This window comes from Chaetodon trifascialis, chromosome 7 (genome assembly GCF_039877785.1).
Source record: "Chaetodon trifascialis isolate fChaTrf1 chromosome 7, fChaTrf1.hap1, whole genome shotgun sequence".
In the NCBI taxonomy this organism is placed as follows: Eukaryota; Metazoa; Chordata; class Actinopteri; order Chaetodontiformes; family Chaetodontidae; genus Chaetodon; species Chaetodon trifascialis.
The window spans coordinates 28,766,415-28,786,670 of record NC_092062.1 but is presented as its reverse complement, the minus strand read 5'-3'; the positions used below and the strand labels follow the sequence as shown (position 1 = coordinate 28,786,670).

General features: G+C 44.3%; 1 protein-coding gene across 1 annotated transcript in view; it reads right to left on the bottom strand.

The window, feature by feature from the left end:
* Nucleotides 1–433: 433 nt before the first annotated feature.
* The window catches only part of LOC139333285 (semaphorin-7A), a 37,409-nt gene continuing 17,586 nt past the window's right edge, over nt 434–20,256 (bottom strand). The window contains exons 8-14 of the mRNA XM_070965552.1: nt 19,825–20,003; nt 17,490–17,598; nt 17,049–17,256; nt 7,526–7,641; nt 6,759–6,931; nt 6,263–6,318; nt 434–5,093 (exon numbers count right to left, since the gene is read on the bottom strand). Coding sequence (XP_070821653.1) covers nt 4,747–5,093; nt 6,263–6,318; nt 6,759–6,931; nt 7,526–7,641; nt 17,049–17,256; nt 17,490–17,598; nt 19,825–20,003 — 1,188 coding nt within the window. The 3' untranslated portion in view covers nt 434–4,746. The remainder of the gene's footprint in view (nt 5,094–6,262; nt 6,319–6,758; nt 6,932–7,525; nt 7,642–17,048; nt 17,257–17,489; nt 17,599–19,824; nt 20,004–20,256) is intronic.

Sequence of the window (20,256 nt, the reverse complement as noted above, 5' to 3'; positions counted from 1 at the left end):
TCCCTTTATCAACAAATTAAATACATTTGAAGGGGCGCTTCTCCCTTTGTTCACACATTAATTTCTCAGATTTTTTCAAGCACAAAGTGAGTTCAGTATTTGAGTATTCAGCAGCTTTGCCTCAGGTGTGCGATTAAGTAATGGTGATAGGTGACAGACTGTGATGTATTTTTGGTTTTTAAAATGACAAAATAAAATTACAGGTGCCCCTTAATTTGTAAAAAATGTAAATGTTTGTAAAGCCCACGTGAAGGCGTGACTTTAATGACTTATTCATCCTGCAAAAAGGTTATATCTAAAAACGGCATACTACAATCCATCAATTATCCCTTAAAATCCCATTAAAAACACCTTCGTTACATCACTGTTGGTGGTAAATTAATCAAATTTACAAGTAGATTAAGGGATTCAGCTTCAAATGAACACAAGATCCTTTCTTTATACTTATATTTTATTAATTTTCACCGCACATGTTCAGGGAAACACATGTCAATATGGATTCGTTACATGAATATCTATTGCACTATAGATATTTGTTTTTTAAAAATACATGTTATGAGATGGCATTAGACTGGCATGGCACCAATATAAATCTCTTTTTTTAATAATAGAGTTTGGCATGTTACTTTTAAAATCAGATATATCAAGACACATAATCGTGGGCACACATCATGTACAGTACTCGACACTCAAAACCCCAGAGCAAACAAAACAGCGACCCGCTTCACTCGACATCGATTCGTTGACAGCAGATAGCGTGATCCACTAAAATGGTTTCCTGAAGGCAAATAAAGAACTTGCTTTGAAGGAGATTAGCCTTTATCACACTGGCTGACAATGACGGATGTGAGTGAGCGATAAGTACATTTCGATAAAGCGGCCGTGTGAATGTCCGTATCAAAGCCAGGACTTGAACGCAGATGAGATGTGGTTTGAAGGCGCAGAGCGCTGCTAAATGCTATAAATCTGAATCCCACGCATTAGCTGGAGAAGTGTGGATATTAAAGCAAAGCCTTGGCGACTTGAGGATGATGATTGGGTCGTACTGAATGATCGATGAAGGCCTGATTCCGCATGTCGGAGGCCCAGCCCTGCTCCTCATGAAGAGGGGAGATGCAATCAGATCTGACTATGTTCAACGATCTGTGACACAAGGTAATATCCACCTTCTACCACAGCCCCAGCCTCTGTGCGATGAAGAAACACACTCAAAACGACAGCATGCGGGCGAAAATGGCCTGTTTTCTGAGTCCAACAACAAGCAACTGAGATGGAGGAAGAAGAAATAAAAGATGAAGTGGAAGATGTGGGCGATAAAGAGATGGCTCCACTGACGGCAGTAAATCCTCCAAAATATTTCTCCTTTTGCCATTTTTCCCATAAGATTTGACATGAGCAGCATTTTCATCCACTGGCACATCGTGTTATTTGTACAGACGGTCATGTTCATCACTTGCTTGTGTACTTAGCTTCCTAAAAATGCTGGACTGTCAGTCAGAGAGAGGTACTGTGAGTGGGCCTACGTTCAATGACATAATACACTAGTTTGTAGTTTTCAACTTTCAGAGACTTTCTATGCTTCCTACACTAAATCTGAGAGAGATATTACACTGACTCTGTAGATTATGAGTTGGATAAAACTAAAAATTTCAGACTCAAGTCCATCTAGACCTGAAACCAGAACGCCTTTTAAAGCTCTCTGTACATTTAACACACCTGGATAATCTGATAATGTTTGTGTGATCAAGTAAATCTTTGAATAAGTGGATATTAGTAGTATTTTAGTGCTTCTTGCAGTACTAGTGCTGCTCTATATGGTATTCATGTAGCTCATGTGACAGAACAGAACCTCGATCCTTCAGGTCTGGTTAAGTGAAGGCAGCTGAAGGTAGTCGGTTAAGCTCGAGGAGAAGATGGCAGTCGACACTGATGGTCGTAAAGTCTACTGCCACCTGTCGTCGCTGTCACGCTGCTTCCACCTTTGGCACTGGGAAAGGCCTGCAGGAGGCCACAAACTTACACATGCAGCAGGTGGGTGTAAGCATCTGAACAAAGGACCAACGCTGTAACGTCTATAGTACGGACACAGCTAAGAAGCCTTTGATTTCAGGCCTAACTGCCACCGGCCTCTGCTGTCATAGTGCCCTGTGATCACAGGTTTCTGAGTCGATCCACAGCCACACAGACACAGTGGTTGTGGTTACAGTATAAAGGAGGTCATACAGGAAAAAGCCTCGAGTGTGTTCATTTAGTTTTCTGCCTGAATGCTAACAGCCTTCACGAAATGATGGCTGGTGTTAATTTCCCACCCTGGTGGTGACACGGACACAAAGATGATTAATATGCATTAGACCTGCAGTAGGTTTGTGTTTGCGAGTTCAGTTGTGGGGAAGACCGATGTCGTCATGCGCTCAGGGATAAAATATGCGCAGTAAGGAGCGACGGATTGTGTGAATGAACATAAGAAGAAGCGTTAAGCGTCGGGTGGATGAGGTGGCGAAATGTAGCTTTGCTTTTTCTTTCTTTTTCTTTTTTTTGGCACAGCCCACATCAGTGCAATGCAGAAAGCACGCAGATCCCAGAGCAGCAACACACAACCGAGCCGAATGCGAAACACGACACTACTTCACAGCCGAGAACACGGCGCTCGTATCCCTGACGGTGTAAAATAAATTCTTTAATACGGTGCATGACGAGCCAGCTCCATTGTCTAATTAGCTATTAATGACATCTCTGCCACAGCGGAAGCCTCGGCATGGCCAGATTTATGTAACATTACTGAATGATAATTCGCAAAGCTCTGGAGAACATGCTAATCCACTGCATAATTCATCACCGCACAGGCCCACTTCAGTCAGCTGATCAGTATTCATAAGGTTGGCCTTGGTTTTTTGGCGTTTGTGCTGCTCAACTGCAGCTACATTCTCAACTCACACGTCTTTTTAGGTTCAGCTTTAATCTGCTTTCTTCGCCTTAATTAATTTGCTGTTATTAGACGAGAGGTTAAAGGATGATGCTGCAGTCGCGGCGTGATGTCGAATCCTAAAGTCGCTGCCCTTCCTGCTGGTTGTGGTTGCTGCTGTTCCTCAGTGAGGCGTCTTGGTGGAATCTGTCGAGCCTTTTGTTTCACAGCATAGAGATACAAAAAAAATAACTATTTTCTTGTCTATTTGCACCGATGTCCCTGGGGAAAGAGGCAAAGCAGCCAATGGTTACATATCATGGTCAAACTGTGGCATAAAAACCCCCACACGTAGGCAGCAATGGTAGAAATCAGCATCTGCAGAGCAATAAAATACAGAACATACTTCACGGATCTAAGTACAAGCCTTTTTTTCTCCTAGCAAACTATAAAATGCAAGCGTAATATGCTGTTCAGTTTCTTCTGCCTTAATGATGTAAGTATGTGTTTACTGAAATTGCTATAGTGCAACACCTTGTTCACATCTTTACGCATTGTGAGGTTGACAGAAATTGGATGTCGTTTGCAGCAGAATAGCTCCTCTTTTTTCGCTGTGCACTGTTTCCTAAATGCACATTTTGGACTTTGCACCTATGACGTGACACCAGCATACCCAGAATTGCTGCTTCACGTAACTTGCAACCATCGTCTCTCCACACCTAACAGACAACAACCAGAATTCAAACTTCCATGTTGACTGATAGACATGAATTAAATTATTTAAAGGTTTTATGATGAAGACTTTGCTGTTGAACGGTTCTGAGGGCGGTTTGCTCCCTTCTGCTAACATTAAGTAATTCTTCTTCCAAAGGAGCGGTAGGCGATGTTGTGTTTTTCACATCCTGTATGAGCGAGTGTTGTGTTCATGATGCTCTGGGGAGGAGGAAAGACGATGGCATGTAAAAAGAAAAACAACGGACAAAGCTGTGAACAAGGCGTAATAACGATGTCTGATACCATCTGATAAAAAGATGCAAGAAACTGCCTCGTCTGAGGAGGAGGTGCTGAGACACAGTGATGTTCGAGAATGAGCTCATGCCCATCCTCCTACTTCCTGTCAAAAAGCTGACACTTCCTCCCAGCGATGTTGTTAGACTCAGCTGCACTAATTATAGCGCCAAGTCCAACCGAGTCTGCAGTATTCTGCCTCGACTGCAAAATTGTGCTTAGGAGTTTGTGTCCCAGAAGTGTTAAGGCTTTTTAAATCTCAATACCAGACGTTTTTCTAAGTACTAATGAGCTATACCCATGAAGTTTAACAAGATGAATGATTCGATGTAAGGTATTAAAGGTTTATATATCCACAAATAAGCACAATCAAGTCAATTTCAAAATAAGAAGAGACATGGTAAAAAGAATTGGCCTGGTATTGGTGTTTTTTTTGCCCCACTCATACGATATGTTTATCTTTATGTGTCAGAGAGGAAAGGTTCGCAAAGCACCTAATTATGGTTGAATGCAGATAGAACTCGTCAAATCATGGACAGTAACTCCTAGACACTTTAGTCTGATTGTTAATGAACGTATTTTCCAGTTTTGATCTCATCAAGACTACTGCAGCTGCACATACGGTACTTTATGCAACAAAATACATAATTTAGTCCCTCATTCCACATTTTCTGCACTCTTCCTCGAATAATCAATATGGAAAAAGGTGAATGTTCACTGTTAAACCCAACCATACACTTCAATGGTCTGCGAACCTAACCTCCTAACAGCGGCTCCTTGTCTTTCCTGTCATTGGGAGCCAGTAAGGATGAGGGGTTAGCATTAATTAGCTGCAGTTAATGGAGCCACAGGGTAGCCACGGCGAGCAGGAGCGACGGCCCCAAGGTGGAGGCCAGGGAAGCAGCCAGGAGCCTGCCGTTGTTGACCAGCCTGAAGGAGATAACCTCCACCTTGAATCCATCCTCGGTGGCCATGCAGCGGAAGACGCCTTCCTTCAGGGGGGTGTCAATGGCCGGCCCCAGGACGCAGAAGTCGCCGGAGAAGAGGCACGGATAGTTCTTGCCGCAGTTGTCCTTCTCCCAGCGGTAGGTGGCGTGAAAAGAGTGCACAGGGCAAGGGAGGAAGATGGAGGTGTTGGACTGCACCACAACTTCTCTGGGAGAAGTTCGACGCTGCTTCAGAGCTGTGGGGACAAAGTGATGAAGAGCATCAACACCTGATATCACTCCTCAGTGGTTCAGCTCATATCAGGCTCATTTTTTTCATATTTGCTGCTCTAAACATCAGTTGTTTTGCAGATTTTTGCCATTGTTGGGTCACCAACCTGGCAAAGCAGCCACTGCCTCCAGCCCCAGACCCTCAGGGTCCCGAAGCCCCCACATTCATTATGTGTGAGTTGGTTTGCAGTTATCTGATGAGTCGCAGTTTCATTTGGGAACATGCACCATGAAGCATGCTGTCAACACAAAAGCCTAAGACGTGTCCTGCAGTATCACCTGTCCTGCAGGGGGACCCCGTGCCAAGCTGTCAGTAAGGGCCCACAGTTCACTTTTGGCTTGGTGCCCCCCAGCAGGTTAGTCCAACCATGATCTTGGTGAACTGACGCATTTTAAGTTTCTTGCTTATTTGAAACAAACCAAAGACAAACTGGGTGGTTAGACCACAGTGGATGAACACAATCGACTTCACTGATTAATTTGCTCATTCTGTTTTTATTTTGTTCAACTTACTTTTTGCTTTTTTGGGATTGAAAGAAACAGTCTAACCTTACATTTTTCCTCATAATGCTGAATTATAATACTACAAAACAATGCTGCTCCTTTTTATTTCTATGTCTTCTACGTGGATCATTAATGGATGAAGATGCTGCATCAGTTTTCCATTCGATCGTCCATATTGTTTTTAAACTCAAAAATAGACTCATATAGAACAAAGATGATAAAACGTATTGTATGAAACTTTGCGGTGTGCAGCTTCTTTATTCTTTATCAGCTAAAGATCGTCTTTAGTGTGACTTTCGGGGGAAATGGATGGAAGCTTGTTCTTGTGGCCATGGGCAGGACATGTGGCACCACTGACAAAACTGGAAATAAATACCATGTTAAAATCTGATCTCTTCAGGAGATAGCCTTCCCTTCTGAGGGGAGTAATTGTCATGATCATTCAGGGTTATAACTGGGTTTTGAGCTTTGAAACAGGGCAAGCCATGATGTTGGAAAAAAATCTCTCCCTGCGGGTTTTGGACTGTTCAATTATATGATAATCATCTTTTTACTGTAGCTGCTCAGAGAGGTTCCTCTTTTGGTTTAATTAAGATACAGAGAGAGTGGGAGAGAGCAGATAAGGGCTCACCAGCAGCTTCCCCACAAACCGAGGAGTTCGAATGGTCCAGATTCTGAATGAGCGCCCTGTCGGAAAAGAATAGAGATGACAAATTAGCAGCATTAAATAGTTTCACAAATGGCTTATGAGCCTCCACATCAGCCTACTGTTACTCACAAATTAAAACATGCAGAGACAAATCATTCAACAATGTCGGGGGGAAGCGGAAAAAAGGAGTCGGAGCTCATGACTGATTTACACACTCTGTTAAAATTGGAAATGCACAAGATCCATTCAAGCCAAAGCAATTTGCAAACCGGCGCAGGATTAGCCCAACGTGCAATTTTGGTGATGTCATGTTTTTCTTTGAACTGCAGTTTCGTCATAGTTAAAGCAAGTTTCATCACCCCAGAGCCAACGATTGTCAGTCAGAACAGAAGGAATTCTCTCTGTAATTGCAGATTTAAGCTTTATCAGGCAGCACTGACAGTGTTTTCAGAACTGCAGTGAGAGTGCCCCATCATACCCAGTCGTGACGTTGTATCCAGGCGGGATGGCGATGCACTTCCTCCTGGCCTTGTCCCAGCCGCAGTACGGATCCCGGGAAAGGATGCACTCCCTGCAGGTGTCGCCATAGCGGCCACAGTCAGCCAGCGGCAGTCGCTGGACCTCCATCGCTGTGCCCACATACAGGTGTCCCTAAGGAGGAAAGGATGCAGTGGACTCTGTATTTATTGATTCAATAACTGCACCAGTAATGCTGGGATGAATCAGCCAGTGTTGCGTCATTATTTAAAAGTGCAGACTTTATGGCACCAGAGCTTTAAAACCAATATGGGGCAGTAAAACCCTCAGCTTCCTACACAGATGACTAAAAGATATCTAAGATTTTGCAAGGGCCTCTAAAATTCAAAATGGAAGATTAAATAGCCTCGACCATTATTACACGCATATTCATTTATGTGTTCACGTATTGGAAACTTTGAAACTCTTAACTACAAGTCAAATGAAATAGTTTTTCTCCAATCAACTTTATTTTTTGTATATTTCTTTTAGAAGACAATTTCCTTGAATGAGAACTGAAAAGGATGAACTGCTTCAGATTGAACTCTACCAATGAATTCTGAACAAGGCTAAAAATCATCAATCATTTCTTCCCCCCTTTTGCCTCTGATTGAAGCCCTGGTTATCTTATGGCCTGCAGCCGTTCGCAGCCATGATGTGTTATTTACGGTGAAAGAAGGAATGCAGCTGAAAGACGGTCTAACAAACAGTGCACGTTACTCCTCATACCTTTTGCGAGTCAATGGCCATGTTTAGAACGGGTCCCTCGTTGTGAAACAGAGAGTACTGAGATATGATGAAGACCCCCTCGCTGGTGTGAAGAACTTTGAGAACTTTGCCTTGTTCTGTAGAAATAAAGAAGGACAAGACATCGTAAATGAAGTGGAGGGTTGGATCACAGGCCTGCAGACCTACATACAGAAAAAGCTAGAACATCCACAGTGTCACATGTTAAAACTTTTGCTGTCCAAAGGGCTTTATAAATATACAGATTTGACTTGGCCAGCTTCCATTCCTTAAGGAGGCTGGAGGGCCAAAGGCAAAATGGCAGACTACAGTTTTAAAGATTTTTTGAAGGCAGAGCTGGAGAGATCCAAAATCACAGTTCTGGCTGCAATAATGCAGTAGGGGAAGTGTTTTACTCAGGCTGCTAATGGTAGGGGGAAGTTCAGAGGCTGAGATCTGTAAGACACCTTCAATGCACTCAGCAGTGGAACTGAAGTAGCCTCACTTTTGGATTCTGGGTGACTTTCAGGTCATTCACAGAACTTAAACACTGAGTTCGTTCCTCACTGAAACAATGGAGCATTCGCTGTCTTAGATCTTTTATTCTTGCCTCCACCGGGGATCTTTCCCAGAGCAGATGACACATCAAACTGATGGAAAAGGTGATTTTATTTCTCACCACTGGCCATAATGTAACAGTAATGTTATGACATCTGGCTTAGAAACTGAGCTTCGCAGGCTAACCAAAGGTTCCAGGTCCACTGCATGCAAACAGGTTCAAAAATATGCACCACGAGAGCACAATGTTAACATTTAAGCACTTAAGGTGGGACCCACTTTATCAAAACCCTTTATCAAAATCTAGCCTCAAAACCTTCCTTATTGCAGTGTCATGCTTCATGCTTTGTTTCATTAAAATTAGCACTGAGCAAACCTCCGACCAGGTCGTTTTCCAGCATAGAAAAACTGCTCAAGCACAAAATGTGGATTGAACAAGTGTTTCCCTCCTATTTACTCCAACTAATTTGTAATTGCATGGAAAATTTGCTGTGGGAGCGTGTGTCCTGCATCGATTCAGAAAGCTTGTGTTTAAAGGATAAAGAAGTTTGCTTCACAGAAGTGTGAAATCAGCAAGGGCGGTAAAGTCTTCACTGCTTATTGACAGAGGATGGATACTCAATAATGAGTAATTGATCTGATAAATGACAAAGAAATTCGCGACTGACATGTCACTAATTCCTCTATGTCTTCCACTGTTATAGGGAACTTGGTGGGCGTTATCCTGGTCATTTCTCTGCGTGAGAAATACAATGTGTTGCAGGAGTGTGTGACAAAAGACCGAAAATTGTGACTGTCACGCTCAATGCGTGAGACTTGAGAGCCCTGCGTGTACAAGCCAGGTGAAATCTTTTAACCACTGAGGGTTGAATCGATTCATTTTTGTATCTGAGGAGACAGGCCAGTGCGATGAAGAAGCGACGAGTGACGAAGATTCAGCGTCAGACTCCGTAAATGCTGTAGTAGTACTATTTTCCTCCAAACGGCGTCTTTTATCCTCGTTGTCATGACCTACCGAGGTAGAAACTACAGAGAAATACCTCTTCATTTTGCTTTGCTTGAGTCTTCTTGTTATTCTTAGTTGTTGCGGTTGGTTTGTCACAAAAATGATACAAAATTGCGGTTTCCCGCCACAGATCAGCGAGGGCGGGAACGTTTACCCGGAAATGTAGTTCTTTTGTATTCGGGTTGAGAAGGATAATACACACTTAGAACTACAACTCCCATGAAGCATTGTTCCAACAACTGACAAATAGGACAAGACACAGTAATATAGCCTAGTTTCCACCACTATTTTCTTAGACATGATAACAGCGCAACACCATGATTTTTACTGGCAAATGCAACGGAAATTGTCGCACTGTACAGCCCTGTTCACATCAGCCATGTTACACACACTGTGGACAGAAAGTAAATTCAGACACACTGAACACAGCAGAAATGCACACATCCTGTAGCCTTAAGTAGCTTTAGCCTTTACTGTAGCATTAAAAATGCTATTGATTATCAGTTTTTCAACACAAGTTATCTTACAAATCTGAATTTACGGCAGGAAAACTTTGCTATTCCATTAGCATGACCAACAAAATAGGCTACTGTAAGTCACCACACTGCAGTGCCCTTTTGCCTCAGAACTGGATCATTCCTGCAAAAACTAGTGGCTAGCTGCAGCTAACGGCTCAGTTAGCAGCAGTAACAGTTGGCATCTGCTCACTCTTCTGTTTCTGCTCCTTAGCTAAGGGGAAAAAAGATGAAGTCTACCACAAGCTGAAACAACAGCACAGCTTCTGTTAGCCAGGTTAGCTTATTATTCTGCTTCTGGAACTCGTGTATTTGTTTTCTAATGGAGAGCTCATTTTCAGTGCTGCACAGATGAACATAAGGCGTCTGTGTGAATACTTCCTTCAGCTATCATTTGGTTCAAATGAAGTCTGCCTAATGAATTGGGTTTGCTGTTTTCAGAGCAAAGCCCTCCAGCAGACTCGCAGGCCTGCTGGAGTTTGGTCCACCTTTGTTCAGTTTCGCACTGCCGGTAAATAACGCCGTCTTGGACGCAGCCTGATTCTGAAAGTGAAGGAGGCATTATTCCAGCCGTCAGCCATTACTCTGTTTTGTGCAATAAGTTATAACACCAGCAGACAGCGAAGTGCAGCATCACTCTCACAGTCTGACTGTTTACAGTCTCACGAGCCGCTCAATATTTCTTTATTACTTTCTACCTTTTGTGGTGCAGAGCGTGGAGATTTCACTGGACTGAAAGCCAACGAAAACATTGGTCTACTCTGACTATTTGCATTCTCCAGCTCTCCGCCTGCAGACTTCTGCTCCTTCCTTTCCAAACAATGACTCGGCAGACTTAAAGGCTCCCTGCAGGAAGATATTCTGACTTGTTTCGTCTTTTGTCACATCTCAGATTATTTTAGCTTCCCCGCTGAGAAAATGTGATGGGAGTGATACCTTTTTATCTTACATCTCCATTTCCTAAATGCTCCCTCCATGAGGCACTTTCTCATTTGTAATTAGGCAGCCAGCGTCTTGTTGTCACTTAGATTTCGTCTGTCCTGAAACTGTCTTGTCTCTTTTTCAGAATCTCTCTCTTTTTTTTTTCCTGTTTAGTCAAAGGTAACATTCCCCATTTCATCCATTTTATTCTCATATGATTCTTTAATCCTGTCTACAGCTATTTTCAGCTCTTTTATCAAAACAGTGTATCAGCACAAAAATAGCCATTCTGAGGGGGGAAAGGGTGACGGTGCTGAACTCATGCGGCATCTGCTGAGAGAAACAGTTTTTTTTTTACTTTTATTTATCCAGGGAGAGTTTGCTGAGTGCATATTCTTTTACAGTAAACACCTTCCACACCACCTTTTAATCTATATACACACCTATTATCTAGAAGCTTTGACATTTCTCCAGCTGAACTAAACGAGCTCACCCTCTTTTGCTAACAGGATCTGCTTCGCCTCTCTCTGAGGTGCAGCCTCAACACATTAACTCTGAGATACGATCATTTACTTCTCCAACTCGAAGTTTTCCCAGTCGGGCGCCACCTTAGCCCACCTCTCTTACCTTTGAGCTACTGCCACATCGAATGTCACCCTGAGTGAAAAGAAAATAGCTTCTGATCTCAAACATAAAGTCAAGTTGAAACAGGTGTAAGGCTCTGACATTTGTGGCTTCCCTGAGGGGAGCTTTCTGCTGTGTCGCCTCCACGACTGAAATGGTCCGAGCAGCTTTTACTTCCTCTGCTGGTCAATCTGTCAGCGAGTCCCTGACGGAAATCTTTCGCTGCCGCTCATTTTTTTGTTCCATTTCCAACTGTCGCCGGCCTCAGAGACTAACTGCTCCAGTTTTCCTCTGATTCTCAAAGGTCTGCAACCTTTCGCACCTCCTTTGCTGCTCTTTTTCTTGCTAAGCGACTCTTTAGGGCCCTGACACGACAGACGGTCGTCTTTGGGTTGTTCGTCTTCAGGAGCGACTGCAGATTGTGTGTCCAGCACTGCCGTTTGTCAGCAGATGCAGCTCAGCGTTACGAATCAGTGATTTCACCCATTTATGTTTCCCCTGAGTTGCCACCTCTGACTTTTCTTCTTGAACACCGCAGGCTGAGATACCAGACATTCAGATATTCTGAGCGTTTTACAGAAGCATGTGTGACTGCAGCAGCTAGTGTGTCGCAAAGAGGAATGTAGGGTTTCAGCTGCCTGTAACCACAGTCTGTCTTTGAAATTAACTAGCTGTTTTGATCCTTTCAGTTTATGTGCTGTAAACATGATGTTTCCCTGACTGCAGCGTTGGGTTTCACAGAATTGTCCAGTATCTGGTGGTGAGGCACGCCCCCCCCCCCCCCCCCCCCCCCCCCCCGCTGAGGCTGTCCTGGACACGTGAGCGGCTGACTTAGAGCCGTCAGCTGATGAAGCTCACCTGGGCTGCGAGGCTTTAAAAGCTGGCTCATGTGTTCGCTCTGTCTCATCCAAACTGCATTATGTTCTTTTGATGTTGCACCTTCAACACCTCCACAGCACATGACGCACATCCACGCACGGCCATCACTGCAGGTCTGCACACTCACTGCTGTTCATTTTTCCAGAGCTTAGTTTAAATAAATAACTTGTTTTATCTCTTGGTGGACTCTTCTCGTCACATTCCCGGAGACAGATTGTGACATTGGTTTAATCAGTTTCTCTTCTAGTGACCAAAAGCTCTGCAACTCTAAAATGAATCGATTTGCCTCGGCCTTGGATTAGTCCACACTGCCTCTGAACCAGGTCTTGACCTGCCCCAGACTGCAGTCGGATTTTAAATTTTAAATACAGCGCTGTCTCGAAACATGTTTTTCCCAGCAGAATCAGCTGCACTAAAACACATCTGACCAGAAGGGAAAAGGGACCGAGAAAATCCACCAGAGCAGACTTAAAATACCAGCGATTAACTGGGACATCAAACCCCAGCATGTTTAGAGGAGGACATTTATTTAGTTCCTCTTGAGTGTTGTCCATAGGAATCAGGTCACAATCAGAATTAAAATAAAATCAATCTGTTTTATTTCTTTTGGGAACATGGACACTGGGCAGCACTCTGCAACACCTCGAGTCTATTACAAGAGTCTGAAAGCAGTTTTGCAACTCGCAGTTCATATCCTGTCTGCCACGTTTTCTCCATGACAGACATTGAAGTAGCTGATTATTATATGCATGAATTCTTCTGAGTTATCTGCCGATTGATGATCAAAAGACAGAGAAACTCACTCTGTCAATCCTGCAGGCTGTTCTGCCGGCCTCCATCTTCCAGGGGAGGTCCCACCGAGACCAGTTAGACAGGTTTAAAACTCAGAGCGCACAGCGAGCTATTTATCAAATTAGACCTCAGTAAACTGCGCGGCACCGGCCCGTCAGCTCCGTCTAGGTCAACGATACGAAGTGAAGCCTGCGAATATACCTCAGCGCCGGATGACTGCGACGAAAATAAACAAGATGTGCGCCTCTGCGGGTGGGGACATCGAACGAGAGGAAATCAGATGAGTAATGTTCTCTACTTTCATAACAGCCACCATCAAGGTGCCCTTGTGCACGGCACCCACAGTCTAGTCACTCCACTTGAGTTCAAGTGTGGAGCAGCCAGCGAGCGTTGGCTTTGATCGGCCCAGACCGAGACAAACAAGATGGTGGCCCACTCAGAAATGACCTGTTCCACGGCGCCGCGAGAGCGACGGCTTACCGTTGGTTTAATTAAAACTGGGTTGAAATGGAGTCAAATGCGTGTTGAAGAGGCTTTTAAATTTGACTTGTTTGGAATTTCAGTGACTTTAGAAATGGAATTTACAGATTAGAAATGTTCGTTTTATTTTCATATCTTTCATTTCCAAACACACTCAAGCAGTCTGAACACCACTTGTGTTTACTCACAGGTCGCTCTTGAAGGAGATACTGAACTCGGCGAGACTGTCTGTATCAATAATGCATTACAGCTTATTTGTCTGCTGCTTTAACATTAACTTGAATTGAAGACGCAGAAGCAGGCCCAAGCCACAGAGCAGCAGCAGCAGGAGCTCTGGCAAACAGAATCGGGAAGAAGGAGACGTGATGAGGAAAATGGCTGCCGTAATCAGCACGCCGATGAGCAAACATGTTTATTTTAGGTTTTGCATTAATGCATGTGTCACGTATTGATCATCACAGAATGCTTTGGATGGTCTGCTTTGCATTCTCACCACAAACAAACGCACCACAGAGTGTTTGACGCAGAACAAACAACCACATCGAGGGCGGATGTGTGCTTGCAGAGATCGAATGACGTTTACATGCGTGCTCATATTCCCTTATTATTCTGACTGTGACGGTACTCCAGCACTCTTTCTGAACTGAGCCTTACTCTGAATGTAGTGCTCTCCCTTAAAGACGTGCAGGATAAGCCAATATTATTCATCTGTTAGGATTATTTGGACATGCATACAGCGCATTGAAGATATGCGCCTCAGTTGGGGTTTGTCCTGCGACGCACAGCTTCTTCCCTGTTGACAGTCAGCTCTGTGTGTTGTAAACAAACCAACTAACCACAGTTTGCAGGGCTGGGGTAGACATGCATGCAGGAAAGAGAAGCCAACATTTCTAGTTTGAACGTACTTTTGAATATTACGAAAGACTTGGAGGTCAACAGGTTTTTGGATTTGTACCAATATCGGAAAGCCAAGCGCTGTTAGTGGAATATTCATATTCATTAGCCATGCAAACAGCTCAGAAGTAGCATTGTTTTTTGTGAAAAAGGGCAAAAAGTGGAATATTTTGTGCATGCAAACGTAGTCACTGTTCTCACCAGACTAAATGAACTGGACCGAAGACGAAAAATGCACCAGAGTTCATTTAAAGTGCACTAAATAGATCAGGTCTGCTTCGTGCATTAGCTGCTCTTCAGCAGAGGGTGATCTCACCCCCCTGGAAGATATCGTGTGAACACTCACAAGTGATATTTGCTCTCCAGGCTACCACACTAATATCAGCCGTTGCATCAACCCTGCTCGTCTCTGTGAGGGATATTTATTGGACTTTCCGTCACCGAGGAAGACAAATGTCCCAGTGCTACCCAAAATGCATGTGCTTCGATTTCCCTGTCGCTGGTCCAGAGGTGGACCCTGACTCACCACTTCTACTCTTCAGATTAGTTTAAGCTGCTATAATGCAACTATCCATCAGGAAGAGCAGTCTGTCTGTCTGCCTCGCTCTCCAAAGATTGGATTATTTCAAGACGCGAGCCTCTCTCCATCGCTCGTGGAGAAACAGTACGAGAGCGTGCTTGAAATTAATTATGCAGATTGACGAGCTTGACTCGTTACGAGCCTGTGAATATTTGTTGTTGCTGCCCTCAAGTGAAGGTGACGCAATAAAAAAAGGATCATTCAGAGATCAGAAGAGCCTTTTTCAGCAGGAGTGACGACATCCCCCGTTCTTGGAAATGGAAAAATAAAAACTGAGGAGACGTTCAGTCGGCGTGGAGCAGCCGATCTCCAACCTGTTCCTCTGGCCGCAGACTCCAGCTCGAACTGCTCCAGTTTGTTTTTAGGCCACCGCAGAGAGCCGTGGCTGTTCATAGCTCTCCGTCCTTACCCTCCTGTTTCTGACACAGTTAGCAAAGCCCACAGCGAGAGGCCGTCATCCCGTCTGCTTTAACTCACATTGTTTTCCAGCTGCTATTATTAGGATCAACCCAGAACTGCCTGATGAATGACAAGGACTTATCCACCGCAGGAGCGAGGAATCGAGTGGATGCGATGACACTCGCTCATCTCCGGGCCAACTTCAGCGTGATGAGACGCTCGCACACGCACCAGCGTATGACTTGTGATGGTTGCCATAGTAATCTCCCCGAGGCACAAGGCAATTTTTGGAGTGACTGCTATGGGCAACAGCAGCGCCTCAGCATCGCTGTTTGGATCAAACAGAAAGCGTCGTGTGAAGGCCAGGGATCGTACCGATAGATTTTTAACAGAATAGATTTTGGCCTTGTGTCCCTTTTCCACACTTTGCACTATCTGGTGCTTGAATTTAGAATTTGAGCATATCTTTAAGCTGCAGGCTTTATTTTCTCGCACAGTATAAAAGCATTAATTAAATGCCTGTGATTTTTTTCTCTGCTTGCTCATAGTGAATGGGTTGATCCTTGGGTTGTATGACTCACTCGTCCTGATATGTAAATGCAAATGCTGCGTCTTTACCAGTGGCAGAGAACAGCGTTTTCCCTCTTTTTATTTGCTCTTTATTATGAGAATTACAAGCAAAGCAGGTGTAGGGATATGAATAAAAGAACGGACGCAAAAAAATCGATATTTTTAGCAAACTCAGTCTTATTTTTGCAGCTTTGGTCATCGTATATTTTGATTTTGATTGATCGAACTTTTTACTCTACAACTTCATTTCTTCCATCTATGAACGTCACAACAGGTTGACAAAAATTTAAAGCGGCATCAATCAGTACGTTTTCTTTACATATAAACAATGAATGGCTGTTTTGTGAAAGCGGATGTCACAGGGACCAAACCACACAGAATTACCACCAGCTCCGCAGAGCTTTTTTAATCTCTCTTGAGCCTAGTTTTAGTTTTTCTTTCATCAACCCCATTTCCAGCAGCAGCAGGCAGCTGTTTAAAACAAAAAAAGCTCTGATAAACCAACTGTAGGTCCTGCACTGCCAGCCGAGCACCAAACAGCAGCGTGAGTGACTTCCTGCCAGATCCCCTCAGGGACCATCGCTTTAGGGCCTGGGCTTTTGAACAAATCAAACCAAAGGAAAAGAAAAGCACAACTCCAGTGATAATGTTGTTTTATGTCTCTCCAATGTGCCAACAGGCTACTGTTTGTTAAAACTGGAACATCTTTTAAAGGCAGTAATACGTCACGTGCGTGAGTTCCTCTTCCTTCTAGTGGCCGTAAAATGATCGAGCCAGCTTTAGTGTGGACCAACACATGAGCTTAAAACAAGGCTCAGCTTAACGTGAGTGTTTGGAGTGAGTGGTTGATTTAATGCAGTGTGGTAAAGAGTTACAGTGTGCTGTAGCTATGGAGGCTATGCATGAAGGCGCCATGCTGCACTGCAGCAAAGCTTGAAAATGTAACTGCACATGAGGACGACAGCGGCTGCAGAAATGATACGTCCGGATCGCAAAAACTGGGATTGTTCAGCTTGAGATGCTTTTATTTTTTCCCCTACAAGTCTCTAACACCATTACTTTTCTGTGATGCACATCGAGCAAACACATCTCCAGTGGAAACCTTCTGCTCACCATGATCTCTATCACAGTGAACCACAGAAAGCATGAAATAGCCCCAGATTCAGTGCTGAACAAGGCCGACCTTCCTGCTGTCGCTCTGTATCACAAAGTGAACAAAGTGGGGACGTTTAGCACGATGTTCAACGCTGACCTGTCAGTGAAATCCTCTGCTGAAGGTATCTCCATGACAAACACATGCGCACACACCTGTTCCGAGGTACAGGACGCTGTAGTGCTCGTCGTTGACCGCCAGGACGATGTCCGCCACGGTGTGTGTGATCTGGTCATCCGTGGGCAGGTCGAGCGGAGCCACGCCCACAGGCCGGATCACGTCCTCGATTTCAGGGTGGTATCTGATCACGCCGAGGTTCTTGACGTCGTTGTGCCCTCCCGCTGTCGAGTTTTTGCGGACACACTGAGGAGAGAAGTGATGTAATCGATTCAGGCGAGGCCGAGCTCTTCAATAAACAAACGCCCTTGCACAAAGAGCTCAAAATTGCTTCTCTTTTATGAACTCGTGACTTTCAAAAAAAAGGCAGCAATCTTTTCACCTCTGAAATAACGGCTGACTCATGCAGTTCCACATTTTTTCTCAGCGCTATTGGAATAAAATAGAAGAAGAAAGAGACCTCGTTGTTTTTTTCTTACCATCCCTGGACGATTGCCAATTAGCGGACTGCTGTATCCCTTCAGCTTGGATGTGGAGAAAGCCTGGTCGATATCTTCGATGGAGTAGGCACAGATCACTGTTCTGCCCCTGAACAAAGGAGAGTGGAGGGTAATTATATTGAGCATGAAGGCAGGGCGAGTGGTTATGAGGGACATGCAGGGCCATAGCTAGAGATCCTCAGCCGACTCGTCGTCCCTGGCTTGTTCTCGAGCCGTCAGCCCCTCAGAGTGAACCAGTGTCACCTCCCTTCCCTTGTCACCTTTGTGACCAGTTAAACCACACTCCAGGACTCCCTCTCCCTCCCTTACTGGAATACTCTGTTTTTTTGGTAAGATTTGATGCACCCCTGCAGGGTCAAAGACGTGTGCAGCCGAGCTTAGCGCAAAGATTGGAGGCAAGTTCAATCAGCTCGCCTGTCCTGTCAGAAGTGCCTTCCGACAGCACGGCGACTTACTGGTTTGCTGAACAACATTTGTGTTTAATGTAACTTTGAAGAAAAGCTGTCAGCAGATCGAAGTGATGAGCCGAGCTCCGCTGCAGGACCCGTCCAAGAAGTCCAGAGCGAGCAGGCTTTAAAACTGTACATTAGCTTCAACTATTTCAGTTTAACTGTTTGTCCGAGCTGTCATAACTGCTCATTTGTGATTTGTTATTTCAGTTTTCTGTGCGTTCTGGACATTTACCGTCGGGCCAACTGATATATTTCACTGTTTTCACTTCTTGTTGGTTTACAGCAGCGTATTTTCTATTGAGACTTAAAGTTAATCTGTCACTGCTGATACATCGTTCAGTCCAGTGCTCTTGTTATTGCACTGCTTCATTCTTACAGTCCCTTTGGTCTCACGCTCGTTTATGGTGTCTCACTCACATTTTTCTTTGTTCTAATCACGTGTTTTATCCACTTTCACCACAGCTTCCAGTAAAATAAGTCAAACTCCTCAGATTCAGCCATCGATTTAATTTATTAATTTCAAAATGCAAACATCCATCCATCCATTGTCTATACCCAACTATCCCATTCGGGGTTGCGGGGGGGGGCTGGACCCTATCCCAGCTGTCATTGGGCGAGAGGCGGGGTACACCCTGAACTGGTCGCCAGTCGATTGCAGGACAACACATAGAGACAGACAATCATTCATGCTCACACTCACACCAATAAGTCACCAATTAACCTGAGTATGTTTTTGGTCTGTGGAGTACCCGCAGAGAACCCACGCATGCATGGGAAGAACATGCAAACCTCACACAGAAAGGCCCCGCCCAACCCGGGGATCGAACCAGCGACCTTCTTGTACATCCACTACCAGCTGCCCCACCATGCCGCCCAAAATGCAAACAATAGGTCGAATTAAGAAATGTTTTGTCGGGACAGAGGGTAATTAATGCAGATCCATCCTAGATTTAGAGGTTTCCTTTCCTTTCAAAGCCAAACAACGACAAGAGAAAAACACAGAAATAAGAATCCACCTGACTTAATTACACCTGTATGATACATGTAAGGTATAAACCAGCTGATACGGCTGAGAAGCTAATTACAAACTGTTCATTAGAAATTTAGCAAATAATACATTTGACAGGACGAAGTGTATTCAGTATTTCTTTTGCTCAATAATTGGAGACATTCTTTGGCAACATCTTGCAGAAAATGACACCACAGTCTGCTCTGTAGCCTACTTTTACTATCAGCTGGATCACAGCTGACACAGCTGGAACATGACTGCACATTTTGTGAGCGGTTATTTGGCAGATTGGTGTTCTGACAGAAAACTGCTGCTGCAGTTAACGGAAATCTGACACTGACGACTGTTTGTTTGTTTTTTTTTACTAAATCTGATATAATGATAAACTTTTGCGTGTGGGTGTGTGTATTATGTGTGTGTGTGTGTCAGGAGGTGCTGCTCGTATATGATGTGTACTGCTGCGTGGGCGGACGAGTGTCAGTTACTGTGGTATTCTTTAGTTTTCTATTATTTATTGTGTTCGGTTTGTTTTATTCGCATTTTCTGTTTTCACTGAACTGGAGAGGCCGAACAGGTTTTCAGAATATAAGTCGATATTAAGTCCGATTATTACTGTAATTACTGGGCTGCATTCAGGAGTGATGACAGAGGTGCTTCTATGGACCACACCATGGTGACTATGCTTACCCATAATGCCCTTCCCTGACTCAGTTCACAAAGACCTTCATGCAACACAACAAAGCTTGTCCCTAATTTGCCAAAATAGCATCAAAAGATCAAACTTCGCATGTAATTGCCCTTCATGCCCTTAGCCTGGGGAGGCAGTCGTTGCCTGGGATAAGTCCCAGCTCACCATGCGTTGGAAAAGAGGCCGTACATGACCCCGGCCCTCTTGTCCTGCGCCGTCAGCACCACCGCCTGCTTCATGTTGTTGTACTGCTGCTGAGTGTTTCCTGCGCCGCACATCACCCGGGCCTTCATGAAGGTGGTCCATGAGTCTGCCAGCAGGGCTTTGATGCCTCCTTCATCCACCTGGAAATAAATAACACAAAAGGACAACAGTCATAAAAGATGTGATACAGACCTGTAACACAGATACCGGTTCCTCTCCCCCCTGGCTTACAATAAAACTCAGAGTTAGTTGCAAACCAACATTAGCTGGGTCCAGAGAGACTGGTCCAGGATGCATTACCCTCAAATCCTCATTGTAATGTGTCCTGAAAATCACTCACAACCTGGTGGTTTTATGTTTGTCAGAAACAACAAATTCTAGGCTAAACACAGA